General features: G+C 43.5%; 1 protein-coding gene across 1 annotated transcript; it reads right to left on the bottom strand.

Moving 5' to 3' along the window:
• Nucleotides 1–1028: 1028 nt before the first annotated feature.
• Nucleotides 1029–3926, bottom strand: LOC141085005 (fish-egg lectin-like). Its single transcript, XM_073569931.1, has 4 exons — nucleotides 3869–3926; nucleotides 2522–2749; nucleotides 1714–2047; nucleotides 1029–1176 (listed from the first exon to the last, which is right to left on the bottom strand). The coding sequence occupies exons 1-4, from the start codon at nucleotides 3924–3926 to the stop codon at nucleotides 1029–1031; spliced, it is 768 nt and encodes a 255-aa protein (XP_073426032.1).
• Between the last annotated feature and the right edge of the window lie 16461 nt (nucleotides 3927–20387).

Here is a 20387-nt window from a genome sequence, read left to right as displayed (position 1 = left end):
TAGCTTTGTCACATGAGTTAGGCTGTGTGCACACGCTGTGGATTTTGCTGCGGTTCCGTAGCGGTTTTGGCCGCTGCGGACCCGCAGCAGTTTTTGCTGCGGTGTACAGTACCATGATTCCCTATGGGAATCAAAAACCGCATTGCAGACGGTGCGGAATTTTCCGTGCGGATTATCTGCGGTTTTCAATCCGCAGAAAGAATTGACATGTCAATTCTTTCTGCGGATTCCCCTGCGGTTTGCCATCTCCTCCATTGAGGAGATGAAAAACCGCAGGGCAAAACCGCAGAGCAATCCGCAGGTAAAACCGCAGGTATTTTGACCTGCGGGTTCACCTGCGGATTTTACAAAATCTGCGCGGATGAATCCGCACCTAATCCGCAGCGTGTGCACACAGCCTTAGGATAAAAGCCATAAAAGTCTCTTGTTCTTACTGGTTGCTCTGTTGAAGGAGTGTGACTGCTGACGTAATGCTAATTGACCTCTGGCTCCCTGCAGTTAGGCAGTAGAGAGCGGGCTGTCAATAGTAATGATGTCAACAGCGACACCTCATGAACAGAGTACAGCAGACGAGAAGCCACTGCTTTGTCGACGTGACATCAGCGGAAGCAGCTGAATCACCAGCAGGAGCAGTCTGTGACCGCTTTGTGCCGGCAGAATTCGGCAGTTACCTGCCTGTTAGTTCTTCAAGTCCAAAGTCAGAAAAAGTAATAGTCCTGCATAACCCCTTATAGTGTTTTTCTATATCTATGGGAAATGTGAGAAATAAAAAAGCAATAATTAATTTGAAAATATCTTTATTTAGTCTCCAAACATAAAAAAACATAGAAAATATTCTTTGTTTTTACTGAAAAGATATTTGAACAATGATTTCTATTTGTTAAAAAATGTCTCCCCCAAAAACATTTCATATCCCCAAATTCTAATGCCACTACAGCCTCGCGTTGACTAGTGAGCAGGTACATGATGCGCAAGATCATCAGATCAGTGGATGGATGTTTTTCACTTTTAGTTTCATCATGATGGTTTTAGTTTTGATTATTGCACCTATAAATGTCTCCAGCCCGAGACAGAAGCCAAAGGAATCCGGAATCATAAGTTATATGCTTGAAGGTTGCGCAGAAATCTAGAAGAGTCCATACTGTGCCAGTTGGGTAATTGACAGAGATACCATCCCTAAAAAAAGAAGAGCATTAGCAGTGATACAGATATGGAGCAGAGAAACACAGTTCAAAATGTACACAGAGGAGAAATTGTAAAGGGTTTCACGTCAATAACGTATGAATTCTGCAGAGCTCCCCTAGGATAAAATATATTTGTGAGCCCAGTGGACAACTTTATGGTCCTCTCCATCTTTGTAATGGGGACATGGGACTCCCAACGATCCCTATCAGTGGATTCCTGAACTTTTGGAGAACAGAAATCCTGTGTCCTTTGTGAATGGGACACAAGTGGTAAGACCATTACCATTGTAAGCTCTTGTTTTCTCTTATACTGTTTTGGCCTCTGTTATGTTCAAAAGGTTGTGAAAGTTTATTAAAAAAAATGGGGTTGTGCCAAGTGACTAGAATGCTTCACATGGAAACAAGATATGGATCTCAGTGATATCAGTAGGTATCAATTTTAATGGACATCTGTAGTAAGAAGACTAGGAACGGGGGAGAGGGGTCCAAATTGTATTGGCTTAGTAAAGTAAGATAGTCAAGCCCTCACCTTCTGAAAGCATTTCCAGCCTCGTTGACCCCATAGACAAATCCATCGGTGCTGACCTCCACCATGAGGAGTCTGCCATCAACCTGCTGCCATTGACTTCCTTCACATGCATCGGGGCTCACATTTTGACGGAAAAAGATATTGTTGTCGCCATTAACACCCCAGCAACCAGCAGAACCGCAGCTATAATATTTCAATTTTCCATCCACAGGGCTAAATGACACCAATGAAGACTTTGAAGTTACACAACTTTGTTTCAAGCAATAAATGCTGTTATCAGAGTTCACTCCAACCAGGAACTTATTCCCACCGGCGTCCACTTGCTTCAAGAGTCCTGTAGATATCAACAATGGAAAGAACACTTGTTATATACAGGATTCAAGACAACTACGGTTTCCCATTTAAATGATTCCTCAAGCGTTGTCACCCTATGTTACTACACACAAATTAGACCCAATGAACTACAGCCCTTGCCCTGTTGAGAAAACCCATTGTCATATACTTTATTAAGAAATGTTGTCGTTTAGAGGTGGTCCTCCATTCAGAATCCCAATTTGCTGGCCATGTGGATGCAAAAAGTCTCTTTCACTCTGTAAAACCTGTCTTGTCCAATATTACATACCCAACCTATCGGCGTCGTGTAATGCTTCTTTTCTCTTTGATAATGGGTTTTATTACAGATTACATCATTGAAAATACATGGAAGCTCAGTCAAAAGGACTGTTGGCCAACTAAGCATCCATCAAACACCTATCTAGGAAGCATTGCTGCATAGATATCTTGACAATGTAGTGTGAACCCATCTCACCTGTTACAGACTGCCATTGATTGTTTTGAAGTTTGAAGACAACACCTGTATTATTGACTCCCCAGACTCCGGCTGGTCCTACCGACACATGGACAAGTTGCCCAGGAACTTGTTGCCAGATGTTATTAACAAAGAAGAAGATGTTTCCATCATCATTCACACCATACACTTGTCCAGCACCAGCATCGATCTGTTTCAGTTTTCCAGGGATTTGAGTACACTGAAAATCTGGAGACAAAAAAGATCACAAAAAGTTCAATTATTTTGCATTTTTATTCTCCTGTAGTGTGATCTCGTCTCATCATTTAGACGAGTTTTTGGAACATGGACTAGGATGTTCAAGCTACGACTTTTCAAATAATTTCTTGACTATTTACTCACAACCTCCTTTCCCCAATGGGCTCCAGCCACAGTCTACGAGAACAACCCTCAGGGACTCAATAATAAGGACAGTGAGGTACAATAGCACTATTTGTGATCTGGTAATTGACCTGTAATTATGTTGGATGTAAGAAATGAAGACAATATCAATTTCTTAAGACTAGCAAAAAAATAAAAACCTATGAAATTCAAGAAAAATAAACTAATTGGGAAATTATTTTATTATCAGCGCTCATTAGTCCATATTATGTTAATGGATGGATTTCATCAGTTTGCAGCCACCACAATAAGTTAAAATGGTTTCCCATGCCCGTAAAACATTGGCTGTGCTTGGATCAGAGGACAGCGATGGACCATTAGGATGACTACCATAATGATCATTGGGCCGATCACTGAATTGACCACTGGGCCAACCACCGAACTTCCTATCTCATCCGAGCACGGTCAGTGTATCTTGGACTTGTGAAGCACACCGTACAATGGATAAGAACCTACAAGTGGCAGCTGAAAACTATTGACATATTTAGGATCTATCGGATGTTTTTGTGGGGGCTGTGGGACATCTAGATCAATAGGGGTAATATCCAAGCTTATACATATAGGAACTTTCTGGATTTTATGGGCTACCAAGATCCAAAGGAGCCATCTATAGCTAACTACAAACTAGCTGGGGGAAGTTGTCACCAAAGAGTCCCATTTGTATTTTGCTGTATATTCTTTAGCTCTTGATTAGCCCAAATGCATATATATAAGCCTGCATTCGGCTCCTATCAATTCTAGATGTCCCACAGCCTCCACAAAAAAGGCCTCTATTAAGCCGTATATATGTCTCATCGGTGAAAATTACCATTAATAAAATATGAAATAATTAATCATATTTAAATATATAGCACATTTCATAGAAATGGTCAAGGCTTTTCTATGTCTATGGTTGTCAGACGTGGTAGAATGAGAAGAAGGTCTTACCGGCAGCTGTATAAGAGGCTCCTGTGCACAACAGGATCAGGCCGAGGATGAAGCTCATGGTGACTGGAGATGGAGTGGGAATGTCATAAGCTCCAAACTTCATCCTTTTTATGCAGGACCCCGGCTCCTCCTTGCACTATAACCACCTCACTAATGGTCAGAAGGACAGGGAAGGAGGGAAGGAGATAACAATCTTGTTCATTAACTGAGTTAGTTTTGATTTCTTGGTAAACATGAAGAATGAAAAAACTTATTTCTCTCTCGGACTGTCCATAGAACACCAGAATAAAGACCCTAATACACATTGACATTTTTTAATTAGTTTTATGTGTATGTTTATGGGGACAAAGTGCTTTGACTTTTTTTATAACTTCATACAATTACTATTTTATTATTTTACTTTGAGCTCTGTGGTTTTTTTCACTTATTTTGTAGAGTATATAATCTATTTGATGTATTTTGGAAATGCAAAAAAAGGGCTTGAAAAAACTGCAGCAAATAGTATGGTTAGAGGTTGAACTTTTTGGTGCAGTGTAAAGGCTAAAATTAAAATCTGTAGAAGGAAACTTCTTAAAATAGATTGCATCTGTTTGTAAAACATATTCCTGAACCAATGAAAAACAAATCAAAGTCAGACTATCCTAACTAGAGTATCTAACATCCACCGGTGAGTCTAGCCCCTGACTAGTGTTGAGCATTCTGATACTGCAATATCTGGTATCGGCCGATATTCAAGGTATCGGAGTTCCGATACTGAGTTCCGATACTTTTAGAATATCGAATACCGGAATTGGAAGTTCCCATAATGCAATGAGCCAGTTTGATTTTATTCAGCCAATGAGGAATCCTAAGAAGTGTGGGCACATCCTGTTATGCATGTTAGGCATGTTAACTAATGGCATGGCTGTGATTGGCTGCTGAAATGATGTCATGATGCACTATAAAAGCCGCCGCCGCCATTTTGGGTTCACTCTGCTGTGAATTTAATTTGGGACAGGACGCTGCTGTTCTGACTCTGAGGGACAGTTTTAGCTAGCGATTTGCTTTATTGTGCTTTATCCAGGCTACTTTAGCAACCGCTGTGTGAGAAGCTTTCTTTTGCCTTGCAGCGCTGTTCACAGCTGTCTGCGAGGTCTCTGTGTGTGAGTGCAGCTCACGCTGTAGTGTGTTCTGCAGCCGCCTCCGGGTGTAGTCTGCTCAGCGTGCGTCACTGCCTCATACATTGTCCTGTTTTGCATTAGTGCTGCTCATTTTTCCAGATTTCTCCTATTAGTGTGGTTCCATCCGTATCCAGCTAGATTGCTTGAAAACACTATATAGGAGTAGATAGAGGAGCTTTTCTGCAGTCTTGCAGCGCTGTTCACGGCTGTCTGCGAGGTCTCTGTGTGTGAGTGCAGCTCACATTGTCCTTTTTTGCATTAGTGCTGCTCATTTTTCCAGATTTCTCCTATTAGTATGATTCCATCCGTATCCAGCTAGAATATTTGCAAACACCATATAAGAGTAGATAGAGGAGCCTTTCTGCTGGCTTGTGCCCTGCAGCCCCAGCCAGATTAATGTAGTATTAGCCTATTTTTGGAGTCTCATCTATTGCATTGTAGGTTATCTTGCTGCATTGTAATAGCTACAAAAGTTTGTGATACTATCGGTTTTACATCTTTGGGCACATCCAGTGTCTTTTTGTGAAAAAAAAAGTTAATAAAGTTCACCAAACACTCCACTTTACAGTTGTGTAGGCCACATTAGCTCATATTAAAGTCTAGTCCACACTTTATAAAATTAGTGTTTCTTATACCTGTTAGCAGCTGTTCAGGAATAAGCACACTAAGCCCTTAGTACTTTTCTGCCTATCTTTATCAGTCTACCAAGATGAAGAAGGCAGGGAGTAAGGCACGTGGTCGTGGGCGTGGAGTCTCTGCAGGGAGAGGATGTGGGGATTCTGTGCCTGCCGCGGGCACCAGTGACTCAGCATCCCTCAGTTTTACCAGGGAACAGTCCTTTATGTGCAGCTTTGTAGGAGCTCGCCGTACCCCACTGCTGCGGGACGAACAAATTGAAGCTGTTGTCGGATGGATGGCAGCTAACACATCGACTTCAATTAGTTCCAGATCCTCTCAGGTCCAGAGCACTGAAGAGCACCCATCTGTCTCTTCACCACCTGCCAAATTGCCCAGGCAGTCAGAGAGCCCTGGACAGGAGCCATCTCTGCTTCTGTTCTCTGAATCTGTTGGCTTGGAAAGAGGGGGCCAGCCAAGCAGCATTCAAGAATTTGAAGAAGAGGTAGTATGCAGTGATGCGCAACAGCCTTGTCTCTCTGAATCTGAAGAGGCGGGTGGGCCAGTGCCTATGGTCAGCACACCTCAGTACGCATCTGATGATGAGACTCAGGTGCCACTTTCTGGTGCGTACTGTGCTGTCGAGACTACCCAGGAGAAGCAGTCGTTTGAAGAGGGTAGTGTAGATGATGAGGTCCTTGACCCATCATGGCGTGAGGTACAGGAAGGTGGTGGGAGCAGCTCTGAGGAAGAGATTCCCCAAACGGCCAAAAAAGGAGGGAGAGGGAGGGGGCAGACTCGGTTGTCTGTAGCCTCCACTTCGGCACCCATTAGGAGCATGCCTCTTCCAAAACCCAAAACGGGCGCTCCCAAGACTTGCAGTGCCTGATCCTTTTTTGACACAATTGCAGATGACATTTGCTTTGTCAGATGCAAGCTGTGTAATCAGAAAGTGAAAAGAGGGAAAAGTGTCAGCAACCTCAATACCACAAATATGTGGAAACATGTGCGGACCAAGCACGTGGTGGAGTTACAAAGACACACTGAAGACCTAGGCCAACCTACAGCACCACCTACCACCTCTTCAGCTCGTGTTGTAGCCTCTTCCTCTGGCTCACACACAGCTGGTTCGGCTTCCTCACAGGATCGCCATGGAAGAACCTCTGGCACTGTTGTACAGAGACACAGTGTCATTCCACCCACAGCACCACGTTTCCTGTCATCCTCACACTCCCAGGCCAGTCTACAGCCATCGGTAGCACAGGCATGGGAGAAAAGGTGCCCATACTCGGCAAACCACCCCCAAGCACAGGCTCTGAATGCTGGCATTGCAAAACTACTGTCCCTTGAAATGCTCTCATTCAGGCTGGTGGAGACTGACACCTTCCGTAACTTCATGGAATTGGCAGTCCCACAATAAAATGTGCCCAGCCGCTTTTATTTCACCAGGCAAGCTGTCCCTGCCCTGCAAAAGCATGTGGAGGGAAAAATTAAACATGCGCTACTAAACGCCGTCAGTAGCAAGGTCCACCTGACCACCGTGGACCAGTAACCATGGACAGGGACGATATCTTTCCCTCACTGCCCATTGGGTAAATGTTGTGGAGCCGGGTACAGACCTTGAGAGTGGCGTTGTACATGTTCTGCCAACTCCAAGGATTGCAGGAATCCAGTCTGTACACATTGACTCCTCCTCATACTCCAGTTCCTCTGAATCAGTGCTGCAGGAGACGTCATAGTCTACCTCCACATGGACCCGTGAACGCTTACCTGTTACGACCGATATGAGCACAGCCATGGCCAAACGTCAACAGGCTGTATTGAAATTAATTTATTTTGGGAATCGAAGCCACATAGCGCAGGAGCTCTGGAATGCCATCAAGCAGGAGAGCGACATGTGGTTTGTGCCAGCGAATCTATAGCCAGGTATGGTAGTGTGTGACAATGGCCGAAATCTGGTGGCAGCTCTGGGCCTAGGCAACCTCACTCACATCCCATGTCTGGCACATGTGCTCAACTTGGTCGTGCAGAGTTTTTTGAGGGACTATCCGGATCTTGATCCACTGCTGCACAAGGTCTGCATAGAGTGCGCTCACTTGCGGCGTTCCAGCATGGCAAGATCGCGCATTGCAGCTCTGCAGCACCGATTCCGCCTTCCGGGACATCGCATCATATGTGACCTACCCACCAGGTGGAATTCAACGTTACATATGTTGGAGAGGTTGTGTGAGCAGCAGGCAGCAGTAATGGAGTACCAGCTGCATCAGGCACAAACAAGTCGCACTGCGCGCCGTTCACACTTCACCACCACTGAGTGGGCCTCTATGAAGGACATCTGCCACGCTTTGTGTGCCTTCGATGATTCCACGTGGATGGCGAGTGCAGATGATGCACTAGTCAGCATGACTATCTCCCTTATCTGCCTGCTTGAAAAAACACTGCAAGCACTAAGGGAGGAGGTTGTGGAAGATGTGGAGGATGAGGAGTCTCAAATGCCATCTGCTTCTGGACAGTCTGCGCAACATGGCTCCTCACAAAGGCCTAGGCAGGGGACACTTTGTGAGGAGGATGAGGAGAAGTCAATGGAGGAGGAAGACATCTGTCCAGAGGAGGGAGTTACACAATGCTCTAGTAGTCAGTATGTAGAGCGAGAGTGGGGTAATGCAGAGCAGGCAGAGATGACGCCTCAAGCAGGGAACAGCGTTTCTTGGCCAATTAGCAGTCTGCAGCACATGGTTGATTTCATACTGCAGTGCCTGAGAAACGACCGCCGCATCGCCCACATTCTCAACACGGCTGATTATTGGGTGTACACCCTCCTAGATCCTCGCTACCGGGACAACTTACAAAGCCTCATAACACCGTTGAACTGGGAGCGTAAAATGCGGGAGTACCAAGACACACTGGTGCATTCCATCATGTTCTCTATTCCACCCGAGAGCAGTGCTGCTAGTGCTTTACAAAGCAGCTCAGTGCGTCGAGGCAGTGGAGGAAGCTCTGCACAAAGAGGGAGCAGAAGCAGCGCCTCGGCACAAGGCAAGACCAGTATGGCCTAAATGTGGCAAAGTTTTGTGTCCCCGCCACAAATGTCTACACCATCACAGATGGCTCCAGTCAGCAGGAGGCAACGTTTCCGTCAGATGGTGACAGACTACATGTCTTGCCCTCTCAGTGTTCTCCCACACGGCTCTTCCCCCTTCAAGTTTTGGGTCTCTAAGCGGGATACATGTCCAGAGCTAAGCCAGTATGCATTGGAGGTGCTGGCTTGCCCTGCTGCTAGTGTATTATCGGAATGAGTCTTTAGTGCCGCAGGTGGTGTACTAACAGACCGTCGCATGCGACTATCCGATAACGATGACCGGCTTACTTTTCTGAAAATGAACAAGGCCTGGATCTCGCAGGAATTTGCCAGTCCTCTTCCAGACTAAATTATTGGTTGGCAACAGTATCTAGGTCTCCTGTTGTGCTCACGTTTCTACCACCTGAACTGTAATCCCTGGACTCCAACACTTCCAGTTGCTGCTCAGAAGTGCCGTCTGCACAGTCAACACTTGCTCCTGTGTTATTGGGGTTCAGTAACATCAGCTCATCCCCTGCTGTGTGTCCGGCAATTTTTCCTGCTCCGACCACACTCACACTACTACAGATATTAAACTTGCTCCAATTAGGCCTCTGGCTACACTCTGTTTCTACTGTAATCCCTGGGCTCCAACACCGCCAGTTGCTGCTCAGAAGTGTCTTTGGCATGGGTACTCCCTCTTGCCCAGCCTGGTTCCAGCACGCCAGCTGTTTCCGGGTAGTGTCAGCGTCACTTTGCCTCCAATACGTTGTCCTGTCGTGTTGCGGTCGGGTTAGCCGACTCTATGGTGCCTGCAGTTTAGGTGCTTCCTATGTGGACTGCGAGATCTGGCAATGAAAGCTGGTTCTGTAGTGCCAATAGGACAAGCTCCCCCTGTAGGACTGTGGGTTTCGGTAACTCCGGCCGGCTCGCGGCCTTGCAACTTTTTTTTTCATGTGTGCCTTCTGCTGCCTATCTGAGTTCCAGTACCATTAGCTGGTTCTTTGGAAGTCAATCTTGAATATGTCCCCCTGGGTTCCAGTAACGTCAGCTGGTTCCAGGCAGAGCCTTTGGCTTAGGTGCCTCCTTCTCGGTATCCGAGTTCCGCCAACGTCTGCTGGTCCTTGGTAGTGTTTTCTGGCACAGGTAACTCCTGCTTAGTAACCGGGTTCCAGTACCATCAGCTGGTCCTCGGTAGTTCCATTGGCTCTTTTACCTTCGGATACCCATCCAGGTTCCAGTACCGGCAGCTGGTTCTCAGCAGTTTCTCAGCCTTCTTGTACCTTCTGCTACATTTCCAAGTTCAAGCTTTTTGAAATGTTTTTTGGTAATCACTCTGGATCTCCCTAACGACGACCCTAAAGACGTCGACCCTGAAGACCACCCCGAAGAAGACGACCACCCCGAAAACGACGACCCTGGAGACGACGACCCTGAAGACCACCCAGAAGAAGACCAAGAAGATGACCCTGAAGAAGATGACCTAGAGGACAAAGAACATGAAGACAACCACCAAGATACAGAAGAACAAGAGACAGAAGACCAAGAAGCAGAAGAAGAAGAAGCTGCAGAACAAAAAGCAGAAGAACATTAAGCATAAGACTTAAAATCAGAGCAAGAGATATTATCTAAATTATAAGCAGATGAAGATTAAGCAGTGTATGGGGGGTGAGTCCGTTCCTCCTCGTCGTGCCCCTGGAAAATACCTACTGCTGCAGGCAAAACTGAACGCGGACAAATCCTGTTGTAAATCTTTTGTGACAGGCAGAACGGAAGGTGTAATCTTCAAACTTTTATAGATAACTACAGGAATGCCTGTCACAAATAAGAATATGATGAAAAAGAAGAATATGAAGAAGATGAAGAAGTAGAATATGAAGAAAAATAATAGTTGAATAAGAAGAATATGAAGAATGTAAAAATAAAGAATAATAGGAAGAAGGTGAAGAAGAAAGAGATGAATAAGGTGAAGAAGAAGTTGATGAAAAAGATGCTGCTGCTGAGGATGATGTAGGAGAAAGTGTGGGAGAAGTAAAAAAGAAGGTGAAGAGCATGGAAGTAGTGAAACAAATATCTGACAAAATATAAAAAAGCTTAATATAGTCAATATCTTTGTAACTCCGAACGTCTTAAAAAAAAAAAAAATTCCATTTGATTGGGCTAAACCTCTATGCCTTTAATGTTTCCTCCACCTCCCCAAATACATTCTACATTATTCTTAGTTGTTTTCCTTCATGTAGAATTAACCTACAAGGAAAGTAAGGGTTTATTTTCATTCCGATATTTGTGTCCCATTGACTTGCATTGGTTTCCGGTATCGGAATCGGCGATATCCGATATTTTTGGGGTATCGGTCCGATCCAATTCGACCCGATGTTTCCCGATATCGGAAGGTATCGCTCAACACTACCCCTGACACAAAAATGGACCCCAGTTTGGAGGTGACTTTGGAGCAATCACCGGCCACTAGGTTCTATTTTTCTATGAGATGAGTCACAAATAATCCATTAGACCGTAATGAAAAAAATACAATTAAGACTGACCAAATCAATTCAAAATTAATTCACAATTTTCCAAAATTTACCAATTCTGCCAAATCCAAATTTTTGGATATTCGAGTCTTTTGGATCCAGCAAAAGGTATCTACAGCCAGAACCATTCTGCTGGTTCCATATTGGCCTTAAAGAAAAAAATAAAAAATATCATACTTACCTCCCTCCTCAGTTCCCTGCTGGACCGCACTGGCTTGCCAATGTACTCACTTCCCCATTCCAGCTCTGGTCTCCTTTTGTCTCTACATTGCCCATGTCGTCACGTAGGGATGCACATATTATAGCAATGGAACATGCATAAAAACCTAACCGATGATTGAGGTATCGGTGAAGAGGAGAACAGAGGGCAGAGTGAGTCTAAGAAAATCATAGAGAGAGGTATTGGTGAAGAGGAGACCAGAGTGTTGAGTGGGTCAAAGAAAGCCAACACTGGAGGCATTGGAGAAAAGGAAACCAGAGTGGCTCTAAAAAGCCATTAGTGGAGGCACTGGTGAAGAGGAGAGCAGAGTGCAGGGTAGGTCTAAGAAAACCATTGCTGGAAGCACTGGCGAAAAGGAGACCAGAATGAAGAGTGGATCTAAGGAAGCCATTCCTGGAGGCATTGGTAACGAAGAGATAAGAGCGCGGAGTGGGTCTAATAAAGCCATTAGAAAACTGTTAGAAGAGACAAATGAGGGAAAGGTGATGATGATAGCTTATTGTCTTTAAAACTTTTTCCTGGTCCAGCCATTTATTATGTTATGCTGTCGGGAGACCTCACAGCATAATAAACAATTATCATCATAGGATGTTTTTCAGCATTATGTTAACATGCATGATTACATGGTCAAGACCTTAGCGAAACAAGAAAGAAAATAAAAGTTAAATAAAATATTTAAAAATATTAAAAAAGCCTCTTCGTAATTAATAAAGCTGATATCAAAATCAATAATAAAAAAGAGCACAATAAATGGCACTATGTTTGTAGACTCAAACTCTACAACTTTAACCAATTAACAGAAAATAGAAAAGGTATGGCAATCAGGACTTGCTCACATAAAATCGAACAAAGTTTGATATTGACAAATTAATCGCAGTAAAAGCAAAATGCAGAAAATGCTAAAATTGCAGAATTGCTGTTTTTCTACTTTCCCCAAAAAAGTAAAAAATATCAATTGAAAATAATGTGCCCAATCCATCATTTGCTTTTTTTTTTTTTTTATAAATCACTTTTCTTTTTTTATATACAGTGGGGAAAAAAAGTATTTAGTCAGTCAGCAATAGTGCAAGTTCCACCACTTAAAAAGATGAGAGGCGTCTGTAATTTACATCATAGGTAGACCTCAACTATGGGAGACAAACTGAGAAAAAAAAATCCAGAAAATCACATTGTCTGTTTTTTTTTTCATTTTATTTGCATATTATGGTGGAAAATAAGTATTTGGTCAGAAACAAAATTTAATCTCAATACTTTGTGATATATCCTTTGTTGGCAATGACAGAGGTCAAACGTTTTCTGTAAGTCTTCACAAGGTTGCCACACACTGTTGTTGGTATGTTGGCCCATTCCTCCATGCAGATCTCCTCTAGAGCAGTGATGTTTTTGGCTTTTCGCTTGGCAACACGGACTTTCAACTCCCTCCAAAGGTTTTCTATAGGGTTGAGATCTGGAGACTAGCTAGGCCACTCCAGGACCTTGAAATACTTCTTACGAAGCCACTCCTTCGTTGCCCTGGCGGTGTGCTTTGGATCATTGTCATGTTGAAAGACCCAGCCACGTTTCATCTTCAATGCCCTTGCTGATGGAAGGAGGTTTGCACTCAAAATCTCACGATACATGGCCCCATTCATTCTTTCATGTACCCGGATCAGTCGTCCTGGCCCCTTTGCAGAGAAACAGCCCCAAAGCATGATGTTTCCACCACCATGCTTTACAGTAGTTATGGTGTTTGATGGATGCAACTCAGTATTCTTTTTCTTCCAAACACGACAAGTTGTGTTTCTACCAAACAGTTCCAGTTTGGTTTCATCAGACCATAGGACATTCTCCCAAAACTCCTCTGGATCATCCAAATGCTCTCTAGCAAACTTCAGACGGGCCCGGACATGTACAGGCTTAAGCAGTGGGACACGTCTGGCACTGCAGGATCTGAGTCCATGGTGGCGTAGTGTGTTACTTATGGTAGGCCTTGTTACATTGGTCCCAGCTCTCTGCAGTTCATTCACTAGGTCCCCCCGCGTGGTTCTGGGATTTTTGCTCACCGTTCTTGTGATCATTCTGACCCCACGGGGTGGGATTTTGCGCGGAGCACCAGATCGAGGGAGATTATCAGTGGTCTTGTATGTCTTCCATTTTCTAATTATTGCTCCCACAGTTGATTTCTTCACTCCAAGCTGGTTGGCTATTGCAGATTCAGTCTTCCCAGCCTGGTGCAGGGCTACAATTTTGTTTCTGGTGTCCTTTGACAGCTCTTTGGTCTTCACCATAGTGGAGTTTGGAGTCAGACTGTTTAAGGGTGTGCACAGGTGTCTTTTTATACTGATAACAAGTTTAAACAGGTGCCATTACTACAGGTAATGAGTGGAGGAAAGAGGAGACTCTTAAAGAAGAAGTTACAGGTCTGTGAGAGCCAGAAATCTTGATTGCTTGTTTCTGACCAAATACTTATTTTCCACCATAATATGCAAATAAAATGAAAAAAAAAACAGACAATGTGATTTTCTGGATTTTTTTTTCTCAGTTTGTCTCCCATAGTTGAGATCTACCTATGATGTAAATTACAGACGCCTCTCATCTTTTTAAGTGGTGGAACTTGCACTATTGCTGACTGACTAAATACTTTTTTTCCCCACTGTATATTACGGTATATTCTTCAATTATATTTTTTGGACCAAATTCTTCAAAATGGTGCACGTGGTTAATTAATATTGTAGAAAATATATAGAGAGTTTTTTTGCACCTTTTTAGAGAAAAAAAAGTTACCTGTAAAGCTAAAACGACACAAAAATTGTGCAAAAATTACTGACATGCCTAAAATCACTCAATGCGAGAGGTGTGGGAGTACATTTGAGCAAAAAATTAGGAACTTTTTAAAACATTTTAAACTAGACACAAACATCTGGAAAACAAAATCCACATTGACATTATAAAACATTAAAAAACAAACACTTCAGTAAACCGCAATTTTCTAGCTTTTTTTTCCGTAAGATTTATTTTCCAGCCTTTTTTTTCTGGGGCATCTTGAAGCCATTTGTAAACATTTTTTAACGGTTTTTTTTTTTAATCCATTAAGCAATGAGCAAAACTCAATCTTTTCTTAAGGCAATAAAAGCTTTTTGTGAAAACATCAGACAAAAGAAAACTTTCGCTATTATCCATCAATGTTGGCCCCACAAATAAACTTTACTTTTCATACATGTGATATTTTGATTGATAAAACTGGATGAATGAAAATTTTCCACCAGCATTTGTTACGGATTCTTGCGTTTTTTGATAAGATAAGAGAGATTGGCGGCGCTGTGTGGGTGATGTAGGTGTCACGCACAGTGTGGGACGTCTAAGTGCAACATGAGGGGAAGAGGGAGGGGGGAGCCCAACACTAGGGAAGTGGGAAGTGGAGACCCCTCAGCAGATCTAAAATCACCCTTTCTGCCCTAAACATCTCTATATAGATTCTGCACCTATCGCCGAGCAGGAACCTAAACCGTACCTGACCCTAGCGATTAGCCCTGGTTAAGGCGAGAATGGCATGGACACTAGACACTTATCATTTTTTGCAACTTTTTGATCAATTTATTTTCAAAATGTTGCAACTTTTTGATTTAAGTGAGGAAAGTTTCTCCTGGCATGGGGAACTGGAGGGAAGTTGAGTCAAATTTTGCCACTTTTTAAAAAATCACAATTCATGAATCAGCTGAAAATATCTGGAATTGCTAAACTTTGGCTACAAAGTGAGAAATATAAGAAACAAGTGGGCACATGTAAAATAGACATCAAAAAAAGTTCAAATAGTATAATGAATTGTGAGCAAAAAAGGTGCAAAATATACAAAACTAGACGAAAAACAGGAGCAACGGCAATGATGAATCAAAACCCAAATGATTTACTTTCTAAACCTTCCTGGCGTCAACTTATGGTTTTTACAATGTATATGGCTACCAAATGGAACCAGTACAATGCAGTCCACATATGAACTGATGTGTGTAGACTCGGGTCATGCAGACAACAAGGGAAAGCTGCACATGGAGATCCTTAAGATAATGATATTAGATAGTAGAAGACAAAGGTGATCTGATATGGGACTCATCACAAGAAGCACTTTGGAGATAACCAGATTTCTGTCCCATTTATGTAATTTCTCTGTGTCTGCTGTCACTAGTCTAATGATGTCTGTAGTAGATAATACCTCGACAAACAAGAAAAAGAGAGGGAATGTGAGGGCACAGGTAAAATGCAGGTCAAAAACCAGCAGATAAAGGGAAAGTAAAGAAGGTTCTAATAACAAGTCCAATTGTTATTTCCATTTTTGGATCATAAAAATGGAAACACTATGACCAGAGACCGGATCTGATTAAAGGAGTCAAGAGGCCTGATCTGAGTACAGGATTTATATTACGGTATATGTAGAATTATGTTTTTTTAATATTTCTATATATATTTATTATAAATATATACATATGATTCTAAATATAATATAATATAATGCTATATATACAGCTCTGGCAAAAATTAAGAGACGACCACATCAAAACCGTGTCATGGGCAGCCCATTTTCCAGACCTGAACCCCATTGAAAACCTCTGGAATGTGATCAAGAGGATGATGGATAGTCACAAGCCATCAAACAAAGAAGAACTGCTTAACTTTTTGCACCAGAAGCAGTGTGAAAGACTGGTGGCAAGCATGCCAAGACGCATGAACGCTGTGATTAAAAATCATGGTTATTGCACAAAATATTGATTTCTGAACTGTTCCTGAGTTGAAACATTAGTATTGTTGTTTCTAAATGATTATGAACTTGTTTTCTTTGCATTATTTGAGGTCTGAAAGCACTGCTTTGTTTTTAAATTTTCACCATTTTTCTTTGTCAGAAAAAAAAATACAAAATTTCCTGCTTGGAAATTCAGAGACATGTTGTCAGAAGTTTATAGACTAAAAGAACAATTTACATTTTACTCAAAAATATACCTATAAAGAGAAAAATTATATATTGTGGTAGAGTGGCTCACTCGGCTGAACTCGGTATAACCCATAGCGGGGATCAGCCCGCTCACAGGCAGCGATGTCTACGGTTCAGATTTAGCATACACTTCCCTAGAGTGCTCTCTCTCCAGACACACACTGAACACTGAAAGCTCTCGCCTTTAGCCATTTAAGCCCAGACCATGTGACTCCTCCATCATGTGATTGTTCACATCATTTCAACATCACACAGGTCCTGTCTGCACACTGCAGGTCGAGATAAGTGGACATTCTCCCTCTCCCTCTATGAATGTCCACTAAAACAATCTCAGAGTACAACTTTCAATAAACCGTCCCAACACATAGTGTGCTGGAGGAAAAACTATTTTGGTTTTTCATCACTGACGCCATCATGCGCAGTGACACGTATCTCCCCTCCATAACTTCACCAGTTACTCTGTCACATATTCCCACTCTGCCCAAAGTTTTGGCACCTTCACTGGCTAAGCAGGGGACTATGGACAGGGGATCTGCGTTCCCATGCAACCTCCTTGGCCTGTGCTCCACATGGAAAGTGAAGTTCTGGAGCACCAGAAACAACCTAGTTACCCGGGCATTCTCCCCCTTCTTTTTCCTCATCCATCTCTGGGGTGCATGATTAGATATTAGCCTGAACCTCCTGCCTAAAAGGTAATATCTCAGGGTGTCGACTGCCCACTTGATAGCCAAGCACTCTTTCTCCACGTTGGAAGCATCCGTCTGGAGAACAAACTCATTCTTGAAGTCTGGTGCGACCAAGCCTGGCTGTCGGCAAAGGACAAGCTTCAACTCTTGGAATGCCATCTCCGCTTCAGCGGACCATTTAACCATCGTCAACTTTGTGCCCTTGAGAAGATCAGTCAGACGGGCGGCTATCATGGCGAAGTTCGGGATAAATCGCCAATAATATCCTACAATTCCTAGAATGCACTAACCTGCTTTTTGGAGATCGGCTGTGGCCAGTCCACTTTTGGATTAACTCCACTTTATCTATTTGCAGCTTTATCTTGCCTCTTTCAACGATATAGCCCAAGGGCCCCAGGGTGCACTTATTTGGGTTTATGGTAAACCCCGCTTTCCTTAGTGAATTGACCCAGGGCATCAGGACTCAAAACCCAGTCTGGATCATGACAATACCCTCCTCTCAAAGGGGAACCACCGGACCCCCAGGTTTCCCATGATAAGGTGCATGAAACGCCTGAGCCAGATGATCAGCATGGATGGATCGCGCCAGAACCCAAGATCGATTCTCAGGACCGTATCCCCTCCAATAGACCAAGTACTGAAGTGAACTGCGAACCATCGGAGAATCGACAATCCGTTCATCTTCATACTCAGTTTGACCACTCACAGAGACAGGATGCCGGGGGAGGTGGAGACCCAGCAGAGAAAGGCACATATGGCTTAAGAAGGTACTTATGGAATACATTGGGGATCCGAAGCAGCGGAGGTAAGCGTAAACAAAAGGCAACTGGGATGACAACCTCAATGATCTCGTAAGGACCAATAAACTTAAGACCCAGCTTAACGGAAGGAACCTTCAGACATATGTTTCTGGTAGATAACCACACCTTGTCTCCCACCAGCAACTTAGGTCCCACAGATCATCGGTTATCAGCAAAATGTTTTTGTTTGCCCTGAGCCACCCCAATGTTCTTCTGATTCTCCCTCCACACCTCCTCCAACCGTTAAACTGCCAAATCAGACCCTAGACACCCCGAATCCAACCTGGAAAATTCAACAAAATGGGGGTGAAAACCGTAGTTACAGAAGAACGGAGAGGTACCAGTGGACTGATTAACCCAATTATTAAATGTGAATTCAGCCACCGATAGCGAGGAGAACCAATCATCTTGCTGAGACGTGGCAAGACACCGCAAAATTTGTTCAAGTAATTTCTTGGATCTCTCCGTCTGCCCGTTGGTTTCAGGATGGTAAGCCGAGGAGAAGGTCAAATCAATACCCAATCTCTTACAAAATGCCCTCCAGAACTTGGACACAAATTGTACCCCTCTATCAGACACCAAATTCACAGGCACACAATGCAACCGCACAACATGCTCAATAAATAACTTGGATAAGGTTTCCACGTTAGGTAGTCCTGCCAGTGGTATAAAATGTGCCTGTTTACAAAGTCTGCCAACCACCACCCAAACCACAGTCTTGCCATTAGAAGGGGGGCGATCAATGATAAAATCCATAGACAAATGAGTCCAAGTTCTATCCGGAATTGGCAATGGCACCAATTCCCCTGCCGGACAGTTATGGGAGCTTTTAGCACGGGCACACGTATCACAAGCAGACAAAAACACGGTGATGTCAGACGACATGGAGGACCACTGGAACAGTCTAGCCATAGCTCTCTGGGTAGCCGAGACCCCTGGATACCTGCTTACAACAGAATCATGAAACTCCCGGAGAACCCTCAACTGATACTGAACAGGGGCGAAGAGCTTAATATCAGGCAATGACAGAGGAAAAAGAGACTGAGCCTCACGAATCTCCCGCTCCAACTTGGAGGACACCCAGCAACGACCACCCCATGCTGAAGAATGGAGGAAGGAGATTCGGGCGGTGATACCGGATCCAAACTGCGAGACAAGGCATCGGCCTTGACATCCTTGAAATTAGGCCGAAAGGTGATGGAAAAATGAAAATGTGAAAAAAAGCAACCACTTCGCCTGTCTAGGAGTTAAGCGTTTACCCTACTCAATGTAGAACAGGTTCTTGTGGTCTATGATCAGTGTAATACGATGAACAGCCCCCTCCAAAAAGTGCCTCCATTTTTCAAAAGCCAGTTTTATGGCTAATAACTTCCGATATCCGACATCATAATTTCTCTCAGCAGGAGAAAATTTCTTGGAGAAAAATGCACAAGGTCTTAAGTTAAGTCAAAGTGGCGGGTCCCTGAGACAACACTGCCCCTACTCCCACCTCTGATGCGTCCACCTCTACAATGAATGGTTCAGATGGATTGGGCTGGACCAATACAGGAGCAGACATAAAACATTTTTTCAATGAAGAAAAGGCTACAGCTGCCAGAACCGACCAGTTTTTAAGATCAGCCCCCTTACGAGTGAGATCGGTGAGAGGCTTGACCACCTTTAACAAATTTCCGAGAGTAATTGGCAAACCCAAAAAACCCTGAAGACCTCTAAGGTCTTTGGGTTGCACCCATTCAACAATGGCCTGTACCTTTCCAAGGTCCATGCGAAACCCCTTAGCAGACAAAATGACCCCAAGAAAAGACAGTTCTTTGACAAACAATACACACTTCACAGGGTTAGCAAACAGCAAGTTCTCTGAAGAACTGCATGCAGATGACCCATGTGAGAATCCTTGTCAGATGAAAATACCAGTGTGAAAATACCAGTGTGTCATCTAAGTCTATCACCACAAAGCGCCCAATGAAGTCAGAAAAAACATTGTTAATGAAATCCTGAAACAACGCTGGCGCATTAGTGAGACCAAAGGGCATAACCAAGTTTTCAAATAAACCCTCAGAGGTGAGAAATGCTATTTTCCACTCATCCCCCTCCCGAATACAGATAAGATTATACGCTCCCCTGAGGTCTATCTTGGAAAACCACTTAGCCCCAGACAATTGGTTGAAGAGATCAGGGAAAAGCGGGAGAGGGTAGGCATTTCTCACCGTAATCTTATTTAGTTCCCGAAATTTGAGGCAAGGGCATAAACCACCATCTTTTTTCTTAACAAAAAAGAATCCAGCATCCACAGGAGAGACAGAGGGATGTATGTGTCCTTTACGTAAACTTTCAGAGACATACTCTTTCAGAACGGAACGTTCCGGGATGGAAAGATTGTACAAACGGGCCTTGGGCAATTTAGCCCAGCAAAGAGCAAACAGATGAATGGCAAACTAGGGTACACAAATCACCACATTAACAGACGGAGCTATTTATCTGAAGTATTG

Source organism: Dendrobates tinctorius, unplaced genomic scaffold (genome assembly GCF_039654945.1).
Source record: "Dendrobates tinctorius isolate UK_male_01 unplaced genomic scaffold, ASM3965494v1 ptg000028l, whole genome shotgun sequence".
In the NCBI taxonomy this organism is placed as follows: Eukaryota; Metazoa; Chordata; class Amphibia; order Anura; family Dendrobatidae; genus Dendrobates; species Dendrobates tinctorius.
Note: the sequence above shows the minus strand (reverse complement) of the source record. Positions and strands in the feature narration are given on the sequence as shown.

Excerpts from the sequence above, each read along its gene's own strand:
- LOC141085005 (XM_073569931.1), bottom strand. The coding sequence starts at position 3,926 with ATGAGCTTCATCCTCGGCCTGATCCTGTTGTGCACAGGAGCCTCTTAT. Across the intron at positions 2,750-3,868 it reads AGCCTCTTATACAGCTGCCG|ATTTTCAGTGTACTCAAATC; the intron begins GTAAGACCTTCT and ends TTTTGTCTCCAG. Across the intron at positions 2,048-2,521 it reads TCAATGGCAGTCTGTAACAG|GACTCTTGAAGCAAGTGGAC; the intron begins GTGAGATGGGTT and ends TGATATCTACAG.